General features: G+C 37.6%; 4 protein-coding genes across 6 annotated transcripts in view; all 4 read left to right on the top strand.

The window, feature by feature from the left end:
• The window catches only part of LOC117638475 (disease resistance protein RPV1-like), a 19,358-nt gene extending 7,218 nt beyond the window's left edge, over positions 1-12,140 (top strand). Inside the window, exons 3-5 of the mRNA XM_034373597.1 lie at positions 9,381-10,141; positions 10,229-10,507; positions 11,403-12,140. Of these exons, the coding sequence (XP_034229488.1) occupies positions 9,381-10,141; positions 10,229-10,507; positions 11,403-12,140 (1,778 nt within the window). The remainder of the gene's footprint in view (positions 1-9,380; positions 10,142-10,228; positions 10,508-11,402) is intronic.
• Positions 7,884-8,568, top strand: LOC117637837 (disease resistance protein RPV1-like). The gene has a single exon (XM_034372873.1). It carries the CDS (start codon positions 7,925-7,927, stop codon positions 8,531-8,533), a length of 609 nt encoding a protein of 202 aa, XP_034228764.1. The 5' UTR covers positions 7,884-7,924; the 3' UTR covers positions 8,534-8,568.
• Positions 12,141-14,158: 2,018 nt separating the features above from the next.
• LOC117637838 (disease resistance protein RPV1-like) lies at positions 14,159-18,302 on the top strand. Of its 3 annotated transcripts, none has more exons than XM_034372874.1 (2): positions 14,159-14,757; positions 18,094-18,302. In XM_034372874.1, exons 1-2 carry the CDS (start codon positions 14,267-14,269, stop codon positions 18,188-18,190), a joined length of 588 nt encoding a protein of 195 aa, XP_034228765.1. In that variant the 5' UTR covers positions 14,159-14,266; the 3' UTR covers positions 18,191-18,302. The 3 variants fall into 3 exon arrangements, with proteins under 3 accessions (XP_034228765.1, XP_034228766.1, XP_034228767.1); XM_034372875.1 differs by lacking the exon at positions 18,094-18,302 and adding an exon at positions 16,358-16,491; XM_034372876.1 differs by lacking the exon at positions 18,094-18,302 and adding an exon at positions 15,537-15,956.
• Positions 18,303-18,324: 22 nt separating this feature from the next.
• LOC117638474 (TMV resistance protein N-like) lies at positions 18,325-20,987 on the top strand. Its single transcript, XM_034373596.1, has 2 exons — positions 18,325-18,344; positions 19,886-20,987. The coding sequence occupies exons 1-2, from the start codon at positions 18,325-18,327 to the stop codon at positions 20,985-20,987; spliced, it is 1,122 nt and encodes a 373-aa protein (XP_034229487.1).
• Positions 20,988-23,498: the final 2,511 nt, after the last annotated feature.

The raw sequence follows: 23,498 nt of genomic DNA, 5'->3' as shown, positions 1-23,498 counted from the left end.
TTTATTACCCATACAACATTATCTATTTAAAAGGGTGGTGCGGGTTTATCGTCCACGCCTTTACTTTTATTTAAATATATGGAGCAGAATTAGTGCCCATACAAGCACGTTTACTTTATCGCAAATTTATTTTTACTTAAAGTATGATGTGGAATTAACCCTCATACTTTATGAATTTACTTTACCGCACATTTAATTTTATTTAAGGTATGGTGCGGGATTAACGTCCATACAACAAGCAATTTAATTTATGAATTTACTTTACCGCACATTTAATTTTATTTAAGGTATGGTGCGGGATTAACGTCCATACAACAAGCAATTTAATTTATGAATTTATTTTACCGCACATTTACATTTATTTAAAGTATGGTGCGGGTTTATCGTCCATACCAGTAATTTATTTTATGGATTAATTGTGCTGTATGATGAGTTTTTACAGTATGCAGATCAGGACCAGAAGTTCCTTGATCCTCATCATACAATTACATCAGGACTTGAAGATCCTTGATGATGATATTGATATGAGAGCTGGCAGTCTCTCCGGTACTATACTTGTAAACAAGAGATCGGACTTGAAGATCCTTGATCCTTGATCCTTGACATGTAAATAAGGACCTAGAGTTCCTTGATGATGTAACAGTACCGTATTGGTTAAAAGTGCCGTACACATGAATAATAACTGTACTGGCAAATGTACTGCACATATGAATAGATATGTATTCATGACTTGATGAATAGTACTATTCACATGAATAGTGACGTATGCATAAATATTAACCATTTTGGGTAAACCGTCACTATATACAAAAGGGAACCTGCAGTTCCTTAAACTCATGGATGAGCAATTAAATGAGATGCCAGAAGTTTCTCAAAATATGGACAATTATGTAAGGACTTGAAGTCCCGAAATATGTACAGAAAATTGTAAAAATATCCATACCATGAGAATATGTGATTTTGGCCTGAAGTTCAAAATCTAACAGTGTTGAGAACCTAAAGTTCCAACAGTTAAATGGACAACCCTTGAGGTATTATTGCAAATTGTGGTACACCACATATTTCTTTGGCATAAGAGAATGATGAATTTAATAAAGTTCGATTTGTTATAATCACCTCAAGGAAGAAATATATTTTGTGAATTCCGGTTGTTAAGAATACACCGCGAAATGGATAATATCAATATAAACCTCAAATAATGAATTGAGGCTCCCCACATATTTTGTTATATCTGGGCCGGAAGCCCATGGATCCAAATATATGAGAGATCCTGAACTTGAAGTTGTGGGTATATAGTAGTTAATGCTCTTCACTACTATATTGTGATATTAGCGTGGCTTTTACTCAATCCATATTTCATGTCCATTTGAAAAGGGCGAATAAATTCTGAGTTTGTGTTTAGCCCGGGCCAAAAGTTACGGGCTCACATGCATTGAAATATGAAATTTGGGAGAGTCGATGTGGTTATTTGAACCTATAAGGCACAAGGTTCCAAACCGTCATTTTGAAAAGACGTAAAAACCACAGGTACAAGTTTAAGAATGTGCGCAATTATTATAACAGGAAATGAGCATATAACAGATAGATTTTTCCACCTGCAATGAAGGTGCAGGCCCTGTAAAATCTATAAAATTACATTATGTTCTGGAAGCCTCTGAAGGAAGAGGACGGCGCCTCTTAAGCTTAGCCATGAGCCTCTCGTGGTCTCCCAAAATTCTTTCATTTGAGACCTGCAGCATGTCTAGCCTTCTCAGTGTATCAACAGAGTACGAACTCACCAGTTTCAACAAGGCATTATTCTCTCCTTTAAGTTTCTCAACCTCCTGTTGAGACTCATGAAGCATTCTTTGAAGAGACGAATTTTCAGTTGTTAGCTTCTGAACCTCGTTTGCTCTAGCACGCAAACGATCAGCCATGTTAGAAACAGAAGCAGCACTCTGAATGCTAAAAGCCATTGAGTCATCAATAGCCTCTTCCTCAGACCTCCCTGTCAACAACATTTCATCCATTGGAGTAATGAAATTCCTAGCTACTATGACAGCAGTAGCATCATTCATCATCACAGAATCATTAACTGTGAGATGACGATTTTGGGATACAAAGGATGGGCGCCAAACTTTGGCGTCACTGGTTGTTGTGGGAGCATCATTTAAATTGAAATAATTTGGGCAGGAAGAAGAGGAAGCCATTTTAAGAAGGTTTTGAAGAAAGTCTTACAAAAACTAAAGTTTCAGAAAATGAAGGAAGTTGAGTTGAAACGCAGTTGCTCCAATCAAGTTTTGCAAAGGCAATATCTATAGGCGAAAATGTGGCAACATTTCCAGGATCCCAATATCTTCTCGAATCCCCATATTATCTTTTTCTTTCCCAGAGTCCAAAACTTCACGTGGCCTCTAATAATGCCTGTCGGCACTTTCGGCGTTTTCAAGTATTATTTTCAAAGCCGATCTTGCTTTACGGATTTCACAGAGCTACTTTTTCAAAAGTATCCCGAGAATCTCGCAATTTTCCTATGGTTAATTTGAAATTCACCGGTTCTACCTATTCATTGTATTTGTGTATAAATGTGTTACTAACGAAATTTTCTTTGCAGAAGACATCCAGTTTTCTCCATACCTAGTGATGCGATATCTACTTGTTTTTCTTATCAGTAAGCACTCAATATGCCCGAGAAGCAAGACTATCTCTGATCATCCATTCAGGAAGCGAGACTATCCCTGATCACGTTTCCGCTACATCAGGGAACTGTGAAGGCGACCTTATGCTCTAATCTCCTGAGGTCCTTCTAGACTAGGAGAAATGAGAGCTTGTTTTCTGCTCCCACCAGCTTCCTTCCTTGATTGCTTACCTTACCTTGCAATCAATATCACAATTTTTGTATCTTTTCTTTCTTTTTATAACTCTCTGTTCATAAGGGATTTTATTTCTTTAGAATGAACATCTGAAGAAAGAATCCATGAAGTGATCCTAACTCTGAGGGTTATTTGTTTTGACAGAGGCAAAAGAATTGTGATTTTTGCTCTTGCAGGATATAACTAGATCATCAAGCGCTACATTATATTTACTGGGCCGATATGAGCTTGAATGATACTTGAGAAAAGTTTCTCCCACCTAAGGATGTAAGCAATACTTGTGTTATTTTATGCTTATATACTTATTTGATATTTTATCTTGAAAGGTAACCAAATGGGGAGATAAGTCCGTTCCAAAAGAATGGCTTGTATGTATCCATGAATTATTAATGCAAATTTTACAGATTGCAAGTTGGATACATTGATAATACACTGCACAGATTAAAGTCCCATAAGAACAAAATATGGGTATAGCAGTGATCAATATGATGCATGCCTGTTGCGTAGCAAATGATGTGGATTGAAGTCCCGAAAGGACAATCCTTTGACATGTCAATATTGATATTGTGCACGCCTAATGCGTAGCAAATTGTATGGGTTAAAGTCCCAGAAATTAATTGACATGTATGTATTAATCTGTGGCATGCCTGCAGCATGACAGATATATGGGTTCTAAATGTTCCAACTCCTAAATGGAGATTATCCACGCCCTACTATAAAATAACGCTCCATTGGAGGTTATAATCCACATTCTCACATAATAAAAGCCCCCTGCAGTGGCTTGGGTACCCAAAAGCAAAGAAATGCTTATAATTGATGTATGCGCATGCACATGAGAATGGTGGGATCATGAATTGATGAATGACAAATTTTGATTTTGGAGTAGCTACTCAAATCATCAATGGGCTGTGTTGATTGGAACCACGTTCAATTATTAAATGTCGACAATATCATTGGCCAAAATGGAATGAGGCAATTCCATTATAGATGAGAATGAACGTGAAAGAACAAACCCACAGTACGAACCCCAAAATTTGTTAATACTGAAAGTTATACTTGGGTGTTCGGAATAGAAGGGAATATACCTACTTTGTATGACACAATGTTTTTGGCATAAACAAGGAATGTTGGGTTTTCTCCATATTTACAAATTCAATTGTGCCCCCTTATTGCACATTTACGGAGACCAACATGTTATCTTTAAAGGTTATTAAAGGCACGGAGCATATTGCCAGAAGCGATTTCCTAAAGATGTATAAATAGCTAGGTTAAAGCTATATAATGTGTCATAAAGTTTAATCCCTTTAAACAAAATCCTTGAAAGGATTGAAATTGCATGAAGCAAGTCCCTGAATGACATGTGCCTGAAGCACAAAATCTGTACTCAATGTTAATGTACATAAATTGCCTCAGTGAGTATATTGATTATAATGTGTTTGCAACACATTAAAGCTTCTCAAGAGTTCCAGAAATATTTGTCTCGACTTAAAGATCGAGCATTATGCCAACGAGATTCTTGCTTATACTAAGAAAGTATTGAAGCATTTTTATGAGGATTATCCGTTGGACACTTTAAGGATTTTCCGGAAGTATATTGGACCGGACATCATATTTTCAGATAAGGCTCAACTCCATCACCATCATTTTGGGATGATGTGAGGTATATTTGATGCTATTTCCGCATAACACCATGTACGGGCATATTCTTTCAAGTGAACTTACAAATAGCCCAAGTTTTGTTGGAAACGCGGACTCTGAAAAATTTTATGATTTACATAGAGATAGCTCACTGGAAATATATTTACTTACTCAACTACGAGAATTATTAATGGCTACATCCTCCACTCACTCTGAAAGATTCTCACTCCAAAAGATAGTCATGAAGACATCAGGGGGAGATATTAATCAGGGGGAGCATCCAGAAGTATGCTATACAGATTGTTGTACTCTTCTTTCTTCCTTCCATCAGTTTTCTACCTCACTAGGTTTTCTCCAAGCAAGGTTTTAATGAGGCAACCAATCTAGGGACATGTGGTCTCCAAGGGGGAGTGTTGTAAAGAAGAATGGGTGAAGCCCACATAGCCAACTAACATTCAAGTTCAACACAAAATCAAACCACACACCCACCAAATCAAACCACACACCCACCAAACCAAACCACACACCTACCAAACCAAATCACACACCCACCAAACCAAGCCATTTGCTTTGCCTATAAATAGGCATTATATTTGCTTGTAATGTGTGATGAAATGAGAGAAGAGGAAGAGAAGGAAGAAAGAGGGTGAGTGAGTAGAGAGGAAAGAGAGCAGAGAGAAATTCTCCTAGAGAGAAAATTCAGTGAGCATACATATTGTAAATACTAAAGTTGTAGCCCTATTATGTTATATAGTGAAAGGTTACTGCTGCTGCTCTCCGAGGACGTAGGCATAGCCGAACCTCGTTAAATGCTGCGCCTCATCTACTTTACGTGCAGCTCAATATTTTCACATATCCCAGTTCATTTTATAACAGATGCTTATTATGAGTGAAATTATGATTTTTGTTATAAATAGTTAGTCTCATTAATTTTACAATAAATAAGGAACGTGTAAAACCAAACCCTAAGCTCTAAGAGCCTACAAAGGGGGGTGAAGTGAAGTAGGCTACCGGTCAAAGACCTACCAATTTTAAAAAGTTCTGTTAAGTCATACACATACACATACAAACCAATATGTGATTAATAAGGGAAGACAATTAACAGCTGAAAGTAAACGACACACAAGAGTTGTTGACCCAGAAAACCCAAGTAGGTGAACAACTGGGAGCACCAAGTCAGGAGAGATCCAATCCACTCATTAAGAAATACAAGAAAAATGAAAGAAGACTTAGCTCAATCTATCATCTATAGGCAGCTTCAATCAACCTTTCAACAAGCACCTTTTCTTTATCTCTTAGCATCAAATCCTCTCAAGAGCACCAAGCTCTAGTTGTATGTAAATTTGATGTATGAGGTGAGTTATGATTTCATAGATTTATCTATCTCAATCGCAGAGAATGATTGAGCTAGACAAATGAAACCTAAGTGTCCTGAAGAATAAACTAGAAGTAAAGTACTTGAAGCATGTAGTTTAATTCAACATAACAACAACAAAGAAAAGGTTTGCAGCCGCAATCTTGTAAATGTATACATGGAGAAGGTTATATGTATACTATCAATCGTATACTCTCAAGTAACATATACTAGCTGAAACATTAAAGAAGATTGAAGTGAAGAAAAAACAGCCAGCCATTAAAGATTTAAAGTCATCTTGGGGAAGCATTTATGTGAATGCAATCATTCTCATAACCCTCAGAAGTATGAACTTTGGCTGATGGCAAACTCTTTTCAGAGTTTTATTCCCTCTCGGTTTTCATGTCCAGAGTATATCTAGAGAGAAGGCATAAGTCATCTATTAAAAATGCATGAGTCAAAAAGTTGTTTTTGCAACTCTGTCTAGAAGAATATATATAGAGCTTTTGAAAATCACACTGTTTTTTCAAGCTCCAGACTTTTAGCATGGGAGCGGCTCAAGACACCACCACCAAAGATAAAGAAAGAATTATTCCTTTTGTAGACAGAGAGCTGACAACCTAGGGAATGAGATAACCAGGGAGCATGGGTGTCGCAAGTGGAATGACAAGAAAATGTCTTAAATGATAAAACAAATGTCAAGCTTTGGAATCTAGAAAACAAAACCTCTAGTCTATAACAAGAATTAATACAATGGTTTTGTGAAATACAAGAGAAGAGCCAAACAACAAACATGTCAAAATACAATCCTTACAGAAAGTTTTTTGGTAAGAAGTAAGGTACTAAATATCGATGGTTTCAAAAATATTTGTGGTCTAAAAATTTGAAAATATATATTTATGAAAAATTATCAATATTGATAAAAACTAGATTTTTAAAAAAAATAATGGAAATGATAAGAAAAACATGGAAATTTGTAATGAATCTTTTTTTATAGTACAAGTGATTGGGGGGATGGTTTACACAAATATTCATTAGGTGCCTAAGTGTCTCGAACTTTTGCCTACATGAGTGGAGGTGGAAGAGCTCAGTCAACTGAGTTATACACCATTGACGTAATGAAACTTTTAAAAGATGTTCAAGTAGTCAATTATTTTGGCACAAAAGAATTGAATGAAATGTGTTGTATAGTGAGTTAGAGTGATTTAAAGTGATTATATTACAAGCTAACAAACAATGTGAATTATAATAAGATTACTGAATTCAATTCAAGTTGTATTGAGACTATCAAATTTAGCTTATAATCCTAAATCCGATAAACACCAAATTTTAGATCCTATTGATTTTATATCCGAATGAATATCCTAAGCGCGCATGTATCTAGTGGGGATTAAAATATGATGGCATTTCTCTTGTTTTTTTTTTTAATCAATTTTTGTTTAAAATTTACCTAAATTCTGTGAATTAGGCCATTTTGTTGATAAAGGCATCGATATTATTTTTTCAAAATTTTTAGTGCAGAATTGTTTTTAGACACAAAGGGTTTGCATTCAAATTTTTATGTAACTGCAAGGTGTTTTAACGACTCATGTACTAGTTAATACTGGCCATGGTCTAATTGCAGACTGAAATTGAAGTTTGAAATGTAAAATGACAAAAGTTACAATTGGGTGGTTGTATCTTAGCAGACCAGTGCGGCCATGAGTAACGTAGTGGGGCGTAAACTGTCTTAAGAACAGAGTGTAGAACACTTTTCTCTATCAATTTCGCATAAATAGTAACAACTTTTGCTCTTTATCATCTCCAATTATGTTGGGGCTAAACTCAAATTTTCACCTTCCAAAATATAACTATTCATGTATTTTCAAGACTTATATTTTTTTTCCTCCAACTTTGCAGACTCATAATTTGAGTCCGCAACTTTATTAAATTGTTTAAGAATGATTAACCATAAATTTGTTTTCTTGTTAGACGAAGACACTTTTCACTCACATGATTCTTCTCCCCACTGACATTACCAACCAGAGACTCTTAATCACTATAATTTCCAACCCCTTCAGCCTGTTCAATTTTCAACAATATGGATCTAGACACCACTCGATTATTAGGAGCTCCTTCCCCTTCTTCTTCTTCTTCTTTCACCAATTCATGGACCCACGATGTGTTTCTCAGCTTTAGAGGTGAGGACACACGCTACAATTTCACAGACCATCTACACAAAAATTTGGTCCAGAGGGGCATCAGAACCTTCATAGATGATGAGCTCCCAAGAGGAGAAGAAATATCACAAACACTTGTCGATGCAATTAAAGGATCGAGGTGTTCTGTCGTCGTATTCTCTGAAAATTATGCATCCTCCAAGTGGTGCTTGGATGAACTTGTTCATATCATTCAGTGTAGAAAATCAAAGCAACAGATGGTTTGCCCAGTTTTCTACAAAGTGGATCCCTCGGATGTACGGAATCAAAGAGGTAGTTACGGTGAGGCACTTGCTAACCATGAACGTAAATTCGAAGACGAGAAACTTACAAACCATGATGAAAGAAAATTCCATGACAATATGAAGAAGGTGCTGAGATGGAAGGAGGCTCTTACAAAAGCTGCACACTTGTCTGGGTCGCATTACTTGGAGGGGTATGTTTTCTTCTTTTCTGAATGCGGTATATTTCTATCTTTAATATACATTTAGGATCCGGAGGCTCTGCTTTAATTTCAATTTATTTCTCCCAGGGTTGCAGAATCTGTTATTTTAACTGTTAAAATGTGATGGACATTTGGTAGAAATCTCTAGAGTAATAATTTAGAATCCGAAAGAGCCAAGTCGTAGACATGACGGTTGGTCAAGTCGGTCTTGCAGGAAAACTTGCGAATAAATAGGATTGAAGTGTTGTAATGTGTATTAATTGTAACTAAGAAATCTACTAGAAAGCCAAAGACTAGTCTTATATCTAAGCCTCACACAATCTAATAGAAACACAGTAATATAGAAACAGAGGAGATTACAAGGCTTCGTGTAATATGCCTGTGTAATACTGTAGTTCTACAGTTTTCTGGTATTTTGAATGTTTCATCATTCTCTGCCTTTTGCTTTACATATATAGATTCACGACATAATTTACACTAGTATCGAGTCGAGCACTTCTTTAAAACACATATAGAAAAATCCCATTTTATTTAAATGTTGTTTGTTCTTGAAATTGGCAGCCGTGAAACTGAATTTATACAGAACATTGTCAACGAGATTTCCTTACAAGTATTATATGATACCCATATCAATGTGGCAAAATACCAAGTCGGAATAGAGGCTCGTGTACGAGATCTTCATAAAGTTTTAAATGTTGACGGAAAAGATGTTCGCATGGTAGGAATATGGGGGAATGGTGGAATAGGAAAGACAACTGTTGCTAAAGCTGTTTATAACTCACTGGCCCATGTGTTTGAAGGGAGTTGTTTTCTGGAAAATGTAAGAGAAAGATCAATACCATATGGAGGCCTAGTCGACCTACAAAATCTTCTTCTTTATGAGATTCTAAGAGGAAAGGAAATAAAGGTTACCAGTGCTGATAAAGGAATCAGTGTGATAAAGGAAAGGTTGAGTCGTAAAAAGGTCCTTGTAATTGTAGATGATGTGGATCATTTGGACCAGTTAAACAACTTAGTTGGAGGTTGTGATTGGTTTGGTTTGGGCAGTAGAATTATCATAACGACAAGAGATAAGCATTTGCTAAGTTCTCATCAAGTTAGTATTATATACGAGGCCAAGAAATTAAACTTTGGTGAATCTCTTGATCTCTTCATTAGTTGGATTGGTGGGAGAAATAAAAATTTGGATGATGATTATGTGAAAGCTGCAGAAACTGTGGTAAAGCATGCTCAAGGTCTTCCTTTATCTCTCAAGGTTTTAGGTTCTCATCTATGTGGTAGAAGTATAGATGAGTGGCATCATGCATTGGATGGGAATCTGCACTCGGACATTAAAAAAACTCTCAAAATAAGCTATGATGCATTGGAATATTCGGTGCAAGAAGTTTTCCTTGACATAGCATGTTTCTTTAACGGTAGAAAGGTGAACCATGTGATACCGATCCTGGAAGGTTGTGACCTCAAGCCTGAGTATGCTATTAAAGTACTCGTAGACAAGGCCCTCATAAATATTGAACAAGACATAATTGGGATGCATGACTTGCTTGAAGAATTGGGTAGAGGATTAGTTTATCAAGAGTCGCCAAATGAGCCTGGTGAACGTAGCAGATTGTGGTTTCACGAGGATGTTTGTCGTGTTCTAACAGAAGGAACAGTAAGTCTGTGTGTGTGTGATGTGTACACTTGCATTTTTATTTGCTAAAGAGCTTTGTATGTTAACACTACTGCTTTTTGATAATAGGGAACAAACAATATTAAAGGCATCATAGCAAAGTTTCCGACACCAGATGACATATGCTTGAGTGGTGACAGCTTCTCAAAGATGAAAAACCTTCTACTTTTCATCAATGTGAATGCACGATTTTATGGTGATCACGTGGATTATCTATCTAATGAGTTGAGGTTTCTTCATTGGCCTGATTGTCCTCTACAAACTTTACCATCTACTTTCAATCCAAGGAAACTTGTTGAACTTTATATGCCTTGTAGCCGCTTGTCACAACTTGGGGAGGGATTCAAGGTAATTTAAATTATTTTCATCCCTTCTTATTTTCAAAAGTTTATTAAGTTTTTGGAGTTATGGCTTGCACTTGTTTATGCCTTATCGTTTGATCCTTCTTTTTCTTTTCTATTTTTGTCTTATATAGCGTTTGCAAAATTTGAGGTCCATGAATTTTGTGAGCTGTGAATTCCTAACAAAAACCCCAAATATCTCTGGAATTCCAAACTTACAGTCCTTGAATCTAGACGACTGCACGAGTTTAGTTGAGGTTCATCCTTCTGTTGGATTTCATGATAAGCTTGTTGACTTGAGTCTTGTGAGATGCCATAACCTCACACTATTTCCAATAATCAAGTCAAAATCTCTACAAGTTCTCAATCTTGAAGATTGCAGAAGACTGGAGACTTTCCCTGAAATTGGGGGAAAGATGGATTCCTTACGTTGCATGTTTCTATCTGGTAGTGGCGTCAAAGAATTGCCTGCGTCAATTGCATATCTCATAAGTCTTGAATTTTTAGACCTAAGGAGTTGTGAAAATCTTACGAATCTGCCACCCAGCATTTATGAGTTGGAACATCTAAATGAAATTGATCTCCGAGGAAGTGGAAAGCTTGTTACATTTCCAAATAAAGTGGAGTCTGAAGATTATGTGTCTACATTGTGCGTACTTGATCTAACACTATGTGATTTCCTTGTAAGTATTCCCGAATGCATTACGAAATTTGTCAATTTGCGGGAGCTTTTCTTGCATGGCTGCAAGAGGCTTCGAGATATTCCGGAACTTCCACCAAAAATAGTAAAGTTAGAGGCGAGTGATTGCGTATCATTGGAAAGGTTTTCATCATTGTCCAACATTCTGAAAGGTAAAAAAGACATGCAAATGATTGAGTTGGTGGACTTGTGTAATTGCCAGAGACTCTGCGGCAATCTGGCTCGTGACCTCACAAAGAAGCAAAACATTTTAGCAAAGGAGCAGATCACACTCTTCTTTGATCACCTTCTGTCTTCACAGAAACTTGGATTTCAGGTTGTATTTCCAGCAAGTTTTGAAGCTCTCTCGACGTTGTTCAGCTGTCGTAAGGATGTGAAGGAGTGTGATGAAGCATGTGAATTTTTGATTGAAATCCCTCCAAACTTCAAATGCCAGAACCAAGGCTTGGCTCTATACGCTGATGTTGAATACCTGCAAAATAAAAGACTAGTTTACGATCATTTTCGAACAAAAATTTCCGTCAATCAACCAGGAATGCTGCCTCATTTTATTCAGTTCGATGACATTTTCAGAAAGATAGGGTCAGGTCATGTTATAGGGTCAGGTCATGTGTGGCTGTGCTATATTCGATTCAGAGAAATGTCTTACCGGGATGATCAGATTACCTGGCTGCAGTCGCCTTTTGTGTGTCGAGTTAATTTTCTGAATTTGACACTAGATTCGCTGCGTTGTAAAAGCTTCGGGGTCCACCTGGTAATGACACAGGATGATGAAGACCTGTCTATATTTCCGGAAGATGGTGAGTCTGAATCCGATGACTTGGAAGATGTTAATGAGAGGTTTGATGGAGATAATTGTATTGATCTATGTGAAGATGAGCAAGACTCGGAACATGACTACTTCAGCTGTGAAGATAATGAAGATGGCTACTTTTACTGAAGATGATGATGAAGAGGTGGTTGACCCGGAAGCTAGATTTGCAATGTTGGAATAAGACAAAAGAAAAACTAAGATGCAATGGATACTATTGATGAATAGTAATATGCCAAGTCGCCCACAATCTAAAGAAGAGAGTTCCGTGCGCCCACGGGGAAGCTTTTCATTCACTCAACAAAACTCATACCCCACTTTCTACTCTCTCTCTCTCTCTGGAATATTCCTAAAACTAAATCCTGTGTGCGAGCCCATAACCAACGGCTGTCTGTGACACACTGATTTCTCATCCAATCCAAACCACATGAAGGGCATGGCCCTCTTTCTCTCTCTCTCTTCTATATAACCCAACAAGCATAATAGCCAGCTCTCCTCATCATCCTTGATCAAACTCAAAGAGTCAAGACCAAGCCAGTTTTCATGTTTTCAAGTTCAAGCATGTCTGCAGTGGTGGAGGTTTGGATGAGCGAGTTGGCAAAGCTGAAAGACAAGGTAGGGGCTAAGAAGCGACTGGTGTTTTCATCAAAGGGAAAACAAGGAGAAGGTGATGATGAGGTTGAAGAACAACAGCAAGTGTTGAAAGAAGCGAGAAAAGAGAGCAGCAGAATGGCTCAGATTCAGAGGGACTTGGATTCCTCTACGCTTTCAGAGGCCACAGTTCGTTTGCTTATGGACCGTTTTGTGCTTTGGTGACACCTTGTGAACATGTTTAACTTGTTGAAGGACCTTTGCTCGCTTCTCGGGCGGTGAAAAATGATATTATTTTTTTCAGTAATTATATATAACTAGGTTGTTTTGATTAAAAAATCATTAGTGATCCATTAGATTGCCTCCATGTAATTAAGTTTTAGTAGATACATAAACTTATTACTAGTGTATTTGTTTTTGGTTTTCCCATTTTAATTATATTTTTGCAAGCTATTTAGCGGATGAATGGTTCTTACATTTGGGATTATTGTTTTTCCAAAAGTTTAAATTATTGCCTCCAAGCTTTCCTTTAACAGGACAACCCATTAAACCATATATTATTTTTTAACAAACAAACAAACAAAAACAAAAAACAGAAGTTGTTTTTATTTATTTATAATATATATATAGTCAGTTAACTTAACCAAACCAGATTGTAATCTTTAATTAAATAGTTATTGTCTAAACTATGGGGAGGTTGAATTATTTCTTGCGAGTTATGAGTTACAGAAATTACAATGAGGGAGTTATATAACATTGGGTACTCTAGACATAACATTGGTCACAACAAAGTAAAGTACTGCAAATCCCAAGAACATAAACAGAGAAAACCAAAAACAAAAAAAATAAAATAAAATAAAAACCCTCTTCAACTAAAAAGGAGGATTATTGATGCTATGTAATTTTCCTTGTTGTGTACTTCATCAGCATTTGTGGTACTCTTTTCTATTTCGGAATTTTTCCCGTGTGGTTTCTCCGGGAAGGTTATAACAAGGCCACGCATTACATGCCCATTATTCCTCCTTTCTAATGGAATGAAATTTGCCTTTTCAAAAAAAAAAAAAAAAAAAAAAAAACGTATTGGTCATGCAACAATTGACTATAGCATCATGAAACAACCAAGTTTGATTAAATCCTCCATCTTATTTTAGCCCTTGGCATCATTAATTAAAAAGTTACTATCTAGTAACAGCCTGTTTGATCATGTAATATATATTTCGTGGCAACCCAATTGAAACCACCCACCCTTCATTCTGATACTCAACAAGTTTGATCTGCTCGAAGAAAAGATCGACAAAGTTCTGTCTTTTTAGAGGAGGTTATTTTATGCATCTTCATCATCTATGCATTTTGTCTTTTTTTCCTACACGCCGAACTTCTACGTTACTTCTGAATTGCGAAACAACCGTACGCTGCAACGAAAGTGCAGTCTTCTGTTTTATTCATATTCGCCTTTTGACTTCTCATCCACTCTGAAAATGACAGAGGAAACTACTTCGCAATACAAGCAATTGGCGGAGTAGAGTTGGCACAAATATTTATTGGTGTTTGGGCTTTCGAGCTCGCATGAGTGGAGGTGGAGGAGACTAAACAAACACCAAATATATATAACAAAGGAAAGGAGCCTTCCCCGACATCGATATCTCATCCTGTTTTGCAATCAAATGGATTCAACCACAAATGAAGGTGCCTCTTCTTTCCGCCATTCACAGACATATGATGTCTTTCTTAGTTTTAGAGGTGAAGATACACGCAACAATTTCACAGGCCATTTGTACAGCAATTTGGTTCAAAAGGGTATTAAAACCTTTATAGATGATGATCTAAGTAGAGGAGAAGAAATATCACCAGCACTTCTCAAAGCAATTGAAGAGTCAATGGTTTCTATTATTGTCTTCTCTGAAAACTACGCATACTCCAAGTGGTGCTTGGATGAACTCGTTAAGATTCTTGAGTGTAAAGAATTGAAGAACCAAATGGTTTTCCCAGTTTTCTACAAGGTGGATCCCTCATATGTGAGAAACCAAAGAGGAAGTTTTGGTCAGGCACTTGCAGGCCATGAATCCAAACTCAGAGACAACATGGAGAAGGTCTTGAGGTGGAGGACGACTCTTACACGAGCAGCAAATTTGTCTGGGTGGTCTTTCTTGGACGGGTATGTGGCAAACTATTGTAATTTAGTCACAATATTATCTCATGCTGCAGGTCTTGGTGAATTTTTATCCAACATAATTTGAATTATTAGTTCTGTTGTATATTGTTTTAAGAAGAAAAAAAAATACTAAGAATAATATGTAGACAAATAATTCTTTCTTCATGTGGAAAAATCTCTTCTTCTATTTTCTTTTTTGTGAGTGTTTGTATCATTTGCCTTTTTTAGTGTTAGTTTAAGGGAGAAGAGATTTAGAGAATGATTGGTAGTATTTAGGACAATAACTTAACTTGGAAATGAAAACTTTTAAAGAGTAACAAAATAGTTTTATTATTGATTAAAATAGGAAATTACAAGGCTTTAATACTAGAGTTTGGCTGATTGAGAGAGTTTGACAGCTATAATTTTTTTGGCTTTTCTTGCTTGATTACGTAAGTGGGCTTGTTAGCATATTTATAGAGTTGCTAAAGTCGGCACCTTTGCTTGGACAAGTCGGTACTCTTTTAAAGTCATTTTCAGTCACAATTTATCTTTTTATTCTAGATTTCTCTAGTTATAATATATTATATAATTAGTAGGATGTTTCTAGTGACTTTAACTTGTCAACTTCTCTCAATTTTTCTAAATTATTCTATATTATTCAAGACACAAGTGTGCATTAATTTTAACACTCCTCCTTAATGCACATCTGAGTTACTCCAAGCATGTTTTGTAGTAGTTCAAATTTTGGTTTTGGAAGTGCCTTAGTGAAGATGTCTACGATTTGCTCCTCTATCTTGCAGTACTTGAGCCCAACTTCTTTGTTTGCTGAGACTTCTCGTAAGAAGTGATGCTTGATGGCGATATGTTTTGTCCTGCTGTGGAATACTGGATTTTTTGCCATTGCTATAGTAGACTTGTTGTCGCAAAGTATTTCAGTAGCTTCTGTTTGATATTATCCTATATCTTTAAATATTCTTATGAGCCAAATAGCTTGGAATGTTGAACTTGCTGCTGCTACTACTCGGCTTCTGCTTATGATTGAGCCACATTCTCTTGTTTCTTTGATGACCATGAAAATATTCCTGATCTAATTGTAAATGCATAGCCTGATGTGCTTTTCATGTCATCCACTGATCCAGCCCAATCACTGTCTGTGTAGCCAAATAGTCTTGGATCTATAGTAGGCTTATACCATATGCCATAGTCAATTGTACCTTGCAAGTATCTTAATATTCTCTTTGCTACTCTATAATGTATTTGGCTTGGAATTTGCATAAATCTTGATAGTATGCTTGTCGCATACATGATGTCAGGTCTTGTTGTCGTTAAGTATAGTAAGCTCCCAATGAGACTTCTGTAAACTGATTCATCTACTTTACTTGATCCATCTTCCAGAAGTCTCATTGGGAGCTTCTCAGTGGAGTAACCATAGTCTTGCACCCGTACATCTTGAATTTTTTCAAAAGATTCTCAGTGTACTCTTTTCGGCATATGAAGATTCCATCTTCTTCTTGGTTTATTTCAATGCCCAAAAAGTAATGCATCACCCCAAGGTCACTCATCTCAAATGTTTTCATCATATCTTTTTTGAACTCTTGAATTATTTCTTCATTGTTTCCAGTGTAGATGAGGTCATCCACATGTAGAGAGACGATCAAGATATCGCAATTACCTTGAGTTTTGGTGTAGAGAGTAGGCTTGCTTTTGCTCCTCCTAAAGCCTGCGTTGATGAAATACTTGTCTATGCAGCTGTTCCATGCTTGTGGGGCTTGCTTGAATCTGTATTTCTTTAGCTTGAGTGCTTTATCTTCTCCTCTTTGCTTAATAAATCCTTGTGGTTGCTCCACATATATTTCTTCTTCGAGCTCTCCATTTTGAAATGCAGACTTTACATCTAACTGATAAATTCTCCATTTCTTTTGAGCTGCTAGTGCTACCAGTGCTCTTATAGTGTCAAGTCTTGCAACTGGTGCAAAGGTCTCGTTGTAGTCTATGCTCGACTGCTGTGAATAGCCTTTAGCTACTAGCTTTGCCTTATGCTTTTGTATTGATCCATCATGATTAAATTTGGTCTTATAGACCCATTTAACCCCAATGATCTCTTTGTCTTGTGGTCGATCAACGAGTTCCCATCTTTTGTTTTTCTCAATTGTTTTGATTTCTTCTTCCATAGCTTTTCTCCATATTTCTTCTTTTACTGTAACTTCAAAACTTTCTGGTTTTATAGTTATGAAGTTTGAAGTCTCATATATATCTTGGAGTGATCTAGTTCTTGGTTCTCGAGAGCCTTCATGTTGTATAGATGGAGGAGTTGTAGGTGGTAGAGTTGTACTTGGGGTTTCTTCAGTTTCCTCTCTGCATGGTTGTGTTATAGTAACACTTTTCCTTTCAATTTTTTCTTCCTCCCAGTTCCATGACGCCAATTCATCGAACTCAACATCTCGGCTTATCATGAACTTCTTAGTTTTGGGATTTTAGGCTCGATAGCCTTTAGATTAGGAATTGTATCCTAGGAATATACCAACTTCAGATTTTTCTTCTAGCTTGTGTCTTTTCTCCTTAAGAATGTGCGCATAGCAAAGATCCAAATACTTTGAGATGCTTTGCTGATGGCTTTATATTGCTCCAAGCCTCAATAGGAGTCTTATAGTAAGTATACTGCTGTATATACAGCTTTTGCCCAGAATGTGTTTGGCAAGCCTTTTTCAAACTTCATGGATCTTGCCATCTCCATGACAGTTCTATTTTTCTTTTTAAGACTCCATTTTGTTCAAGGGCATAGCCAACTATTAGTTGATGCTCTACTCCATCTCCATGACAGGTATATTCTTTTCCTCTATCACTTCTTAGAGCTTTAATATAGTGGCCATTTTATTTTTCGACATGGGTTTTGAATTTTTTGAAGATATTAAATACTTCTGATCTTTCTCGTAGAAAATAAACCCACGTCATTCTAGTATAGTCATCTATAAACAGGATAAAGTACCTATTGTTATCAAGAGATGGAGTCCTCATGGGTCCACAAACATCTGTGTGAACAAGCTCCAACAAGGCGTTAGCTTTCCAAGCCTTTCCAGTTGGAAATGCTTGTCGATGTTGTTTGCCAAGTTGGCGACCTTTACGGACATTATGGATCTCTTTTATGTTTGGAAGGTCTCTCATCACATTCTTTTGATAAAGAGTTTTTAGCGCATAAAAATTAAAGTGGCCAAATCTTCTATGCCATAACCATGAATCTTCTACTTCTGCTTTATGGCTGTGGCTTTTACTAATTCCCATTTGATGGGAAATTTTCTATTTTCCATCCTTACTTGTGTTATTATGTGATTTTTATTTCTTTTATCGAATATTGTGCAGGAGTCCCCAGAAAAGTGCAAAGAGTATCCATTTTCAATCATTTGTCCAATACTTAATAGATTATGCTCCAAGCTTGGTACTAATAGAACATCTTTAATATATTTTGTTGCTTTATTAGTTTGGATAGAGATTGTACGTTTTCATTTTGTCTCATCCAGTGTTCCATTTCCTAGTTTTACTTGGGAATTTACGGACTTGTCTATGTTGGAGAAGATGCTTTCATCTGTAGTCATGTGGTTACTACAGCCGTTGTAAATATACCATTTCTTGTTGGTTCCTTATGGTGTGGCTTGATGAGCATAAAACACATGCTCATTCTTCTCACTTTTTTCTGAGTAATTGGCTTGATAGTTCTTGGTCTGACAATCTTTTTCTATGTGCCCCAATTTTTTACAATTTCGACATTTGGGCTTGCCAAGGACCAACAATATTTTTCCACGTGGTTTGTGTTTTTACACACTCCGCAGGGAGGATAGTTTTTTTATTTTCCCAATTCTTATTGGATTTATAATCTTCTCTTCTAGAACTTTCTCCAATTTTCCTTTCCCCTTCCTTAGTTTTCTGAGACCTTAAATTTAGTTTTGACTAAAAGTCGCTTTCAATTGAATTTTTATTTCACCTACTCAGTCTTTTCTCATAAGTTTCAAGAGAGCCCATTAGTTCTGTCACTGACGGACTAGTTAAATCTTTTGTTTGTTCAATGGCAGTAATTAAAGGATCATACTTATAAGGAAGACTTATGAGTATTTTTTTTTCTACAATTCTTGAATCATTAATATTTTCTCCATAAGCTCTCAATTGATTATTGATTATTTTTATTTTAGCATAATAGTCTTGTGTGGTCTCAGAATCCTTCATTTTAATGTTTTCAAACTCTCTTTTCAAAGTTTGTAGTTTAACTGCATGTACCTTGGCATTGCCTTGAAATTCCTTCTTTAAGGTATTCCATGCTTCCTTTGCAGTTGTGGCTCCCATGATCTTTGGAAAAATTGTATCATGCAAGACTTGTTGCAGAGCATATAAGGCCTTTGCATCTTTTTGTTGATCTTTATATCTTCAGTTGTCTCAACTGTTCCACAGTTGGATTTTCTGGATTATTGAAGCCACTATCAACTATGTCCTATAAATCTTGAGACATAAAATAGGTCTTCATTTTAATACTCCAGAAGTCATAGTTTTCTCCGGTGAAAATAGGAAGAGGGTCAAAGTTCTAGCTAGTGGTAGACATGATGAAGGACTAGAGTGAACCAGCGCTGAAGGTTGATCGGAACAAGCTCTGATACCACTGTTAGTTTAAGGGAGAAGAGGTTTAGAGAATAGTTGGTAGTGTTTAGGACAATAGCTTAACTTGGAACAGAAAACTTTTAAAAAAGTAACAAAGTAGTTTTATTTTATTGATTAAAATAGGAAAGGTACAAGGCTTTAATACTAGAGTTTGGCTGATGAAGAGAGTTTGACAGCTGTAGTTTTTTTTTGGCTTTTCTTGCTTGAATACATAAGTGGGCTTGCTAGCACAGTTATAGAGTTGCTAAAGTCGGCACCTTTGCTTGGACAAGTCGGTACTTTTTCAAAGTCATTTTCAGCCACAATTTTTCTTCTTATTTTAAATTTCTTTAGTTATAATACATTATATAATTAGTAAGATGTTTTTAGTGACTTTAGCTTGTCAACTTCTCTCAATTTTTCTAAATTTTTCTATATTATTCAAGACAATTGTGCATTAATTTTAACATTTAGCCATATATAACAAAACATCATTTCATTAAATATTTTGTATACTTCTAAATGGCAGGAACGAATCAAAGTTGATTCATGACATTGTTGAAAACATTTCCCTACAAGTATTAGATTGTACCCTTTTGAATGTCGCGAAGTACCCAATTGGAATAAGTTCCCGTGCATGTGAGGTATATAAGCTTTTAGATGTTGGGCAAATTGACGTTCGCATGGTAGGAATATGGGGGACAGGCGGAATAGGTAAAACAACAATCGCTAAAGCTGTTTATAATTCAATTGCCCACAAGTTTGAAGCTAGTTGTTTTTTGAAAGATGTTAGAGAAAGATCAATACCATATGGAGGCCTAGTCGAACTACAAAATTGTCTTCTGTATGAGATTCTAAGGGGAAAGGAATTAAAGGTGACCGATGTTGATAAAGGAATCAATGTGATTAGGGATAGGTTGAGGGCCAAAAAAATTCTTTTGATTCTTGATGATGTAAATGAACTGAACCAGTTAAACACATTAGTTGGAGGGTTTGATTGGTTTGGTTCAGGCAGCAGAATTATCATAACAACAAGAGATCAGCATTTGTTAACTGCGCACGAAGTCAATCGGATATACAAGGTCAAGGAATTAGATCCTCATGAAGCTCTTGAGCTCTTCAGCAGTTGGAATGGATCCTCAAGAAACAGACATTTGCATGATGAGTACGAGAAACTCGCACAAACTATCGTACACTATGCTCAAGGCCTTCCATTAGCTCTAATGGTTTTTGGCTCACTTCTACGTGGCAAAAGTGTTGATCAATGGCAATCTGCATTAGATGGCTATAAAAGAGTTCCAAACAAAGAGATTCAGGAAATTCTCAAAACAAGTTATAATGCATTAGAAGAGCATGTGAAAAATGTTTTCCTGCACACTGCTTGTTTCTTTAGAGGGGAAAATAAAAACTATGTGATAAAAATACTAGAAATTTGTGACCTCAACCCTAAGTATAGTATTGTATTGCTCGTGGAAAAGGCCCTCATAAGTATTGATGAGAGAGATTGTATTGGGATGCATCACTTGCTAGAAGAAATGGGTAAAGAAATAGTTCGCCAAGAGTCACCATCTGAGCCAGGCAAACGAAGTAGATTGTGGTTTTATGAGGATATTTGTCATGTCCTAGAATGAAAGGACCCGCCCCGAATTTTCCCCATAATTCGAGACGAACCCTTTAGAATTCCTGACATCACCCCGATGCCGGGCCCACTTACTAAAGACCGAGACTTTCTACCGAAATTTCGGCAGAGTCTCCCCCATAAATTGGACATTTCCCAAAATTTCACCTGCATAAAAACACATTTAATATCCCCAACTGGCAGCATGCACAATATAATTTCATGCAATTCACACAAATGGCCTTCGGCCTTCCATTAAATCTCAACCAACTACCAAACAATTCGAATACAAATTATGACTAATATTTAGTCTGCGGCTGCGCCTAATGACCTTAGGCTGCCTACGTACCCTCCTTGAGGGATCAAGCCACACGTAGTTCTTCCATACAACAATTCCACACTTAGGCGATACCTCATTTTCTTTCTCTGTATTCCACATAATCTCCCCATACGCTGGTACAACCAACGCCACGTATGAGGTCTGTCAACACGCCGGATAACCTACGCCACGTGCGACCATGCCATACTATCACATATCTCCCCATACGCCGGTACAACCAACGCCACGTATGGGGTCTGTCTCAATGCCGGATAACCTACGCCACGCGAGACCTGCACGTCATATCACATAACTCCCCATACGCCGGTACAACCAACGCCACGTATGGGGCCTGTCCCAACGCCGGATAACCTACGCCACGCGGGACCTCAACATTATATCATAAATCTCCCCATACGCCGGTACAACCAACGCCACGTATGGGGCTGTCGACACGCTGGATAACCTACGCCACGTGCGACCTCAACACAATATCACAATATCCCCCCATATGCCGGTACAACCAACGCCACGTATGGGGTCTGTCTCAACGCCGGATAACCTACGCCACGTGAGACCTGAATTTCACTTGGTGGTGCTTGTAGTGAATCCAAAATCCGGGGAGGTACTTAAGGTAGTGCGTATAGCACTCCAAACTGACATTCTAGACTCTTTTGTACCCTTGTACAAACATATATAATTTTAATTATATAAACAAATATTCTAATATTGCGTAAACCCCAACAATAGTCTAACACCAGATAATCCCCCTGGGAAGGTGAGATTACTCCGGGAGACTCACGGTCAACCAAGGGTCAAACTACCCTAACCCTGGTCAAACGGGCCCACGGGGACCACGACCTCCAAATTCCGATCCGAAAGTTCCTATGGGTTCTATAAGGTATAGGACACTTGTCCTGCAAGTTTGGTTCAGATCGGACGGTCGGATCGCTCACGATCGCACGATCTAACGGTTAATATAAAATATACTTTTTAAATTATTAAATCGGAACATCCGGGGCTCCGATTCACGATCCGTGAATTCCTACACGATCCTAGAATTACCCAGATTAACATATATTAAATTTGGGACCATCCGACGGTCCCATCCTATCGAACCCGGATAACGCCCAATATGCGATCGTCCGTTCGATAGTCAAACGACGTCCGAATTGAGATCCGCGAAATCCTACGCACTCGTGACAAGCAGGAGATCGCATTGGGACAATAATACCCCTCTGCTACAGTGCCCACGCGCTGCCACACGCGCGGGCAGCGTGTGGGTGTCCAAAGCGATAAAGGTTCGCCGGAAAATCTCAACATCTCGGGCCAAGACTTCTACCCTAGGTATAACACCCTATTTGGAGTCACTTTTGTTCTTGGGCTTACCCCAAAAACTGACCGGAAGTGGCCGGAATCGGAGACCCAAAACCGGCCAAAACCTAAGTTGGAAATCAGTTAATCTACGCTCAAAATTAACGAAATCCTACCCAACCATCAGCTAGAGCATGGAAAATAGGTAGAAAACCATACCTTACTCGTCCAATTTGGTGGAGAAATGAGAGAGAACGAAGGGTCGAAAGTTTGGTAAAAATCTGTCCAAACCGCTGCCTTTCGTGGCTGATTCCGGCGACCACGGTGGCGGATCGAGGCGGCGCTGGGGTGGAATGGAAAGTAGGGAGTGTGGTGGTTCCAACGGGACCGGTGCCGCCCCAAGTGGCGGCGTGTGGTGGCGGTGGCGACGACGAGAAGTCGCTGTCGTCGCAAGGGAGGGGGGGATTTTCTGGGTTTTTTCGCAGGAGAGAGAGAGAGAGAGAGAGAGAGAGAGAGAGAGAGAAATCTGGTTTTAAAAAAACAACTTCGAAATATTTACGATTTTGCCACTGAACTTGTTTTGCTCGTAACTTCTTCGTTCCAACTCCGAATTGGGCCCACTACGTGTCTACGGACTCGTCTCAGTATGACCTATCCAAAAATACTAGTCACTACCCTAAACTCTCTCCGGTCAAGAATATGACCAAAATGCCCTTAATAAATAAATAATTAAAATGCCCTTAATAAATAAATAATTTAAATAAGAGTTAAATTTGGGGTCGGGGTGTTACACAACCAAGACCGATGTTGGCTAGTACCTCTCTTTTTCCCTCGACTTCATTATACAAAAGGAAACCCTCCAGCTAATAGACGGAGAATCTTGATTCTTGG

This window comes from Prunus dulcis, chromosome 8 (genome assembly GCF_902201215.1).
Source record: "Prunus dulcis chromosome 8, ALMONDv2, whole genome shotgun sequence".
Taxonomy (NCBI): Eukaryota; Viridiplantae; Streptophyta; class Magnoliopsida; order Rosales; family Rosaceae; genus Prunus; species Prunus dulcis.
The sequence above is the reverse complement of the archived record's forward strand: the minus strand, read 5'-3'. Positions and strand labels throughout refer to the sequence as shown.

Coding starts and splice junctions, on each gene's coding strand:
- LOC117637837 (XM_034372873.1), top strand. CDS start 7,925: ATGGATCTAGACACCACTCGATTATTAGGAGCTCCTTCCCCTTCTTCT.
- LOC117637838 (XM_034372874.1), top strand. CDS start 14,267: ATGGATTCAACCACAAATGAAGGTGCCTCTTCTTTCCGCCATTCACAG. Junction 14,758..18,093: donor GGGTGGTCTTTCTTGGACGG/GTATGTGGCAAA, acceptor AATATTGTGCAG/GAGTCCCCAGAAAAGTGCAA.
- LOC117638474 (XM_034373596.1), top strand. CDS start 18,325: ATGTGGTTACTACAGCCGTT. Junction 18,345..19,885: donor ATGTGGTTACTACAGCCGTT/GTAAATATACCA, acceptor TCTAAATGGCAG/GAACGAATCAAAGTTGATTC.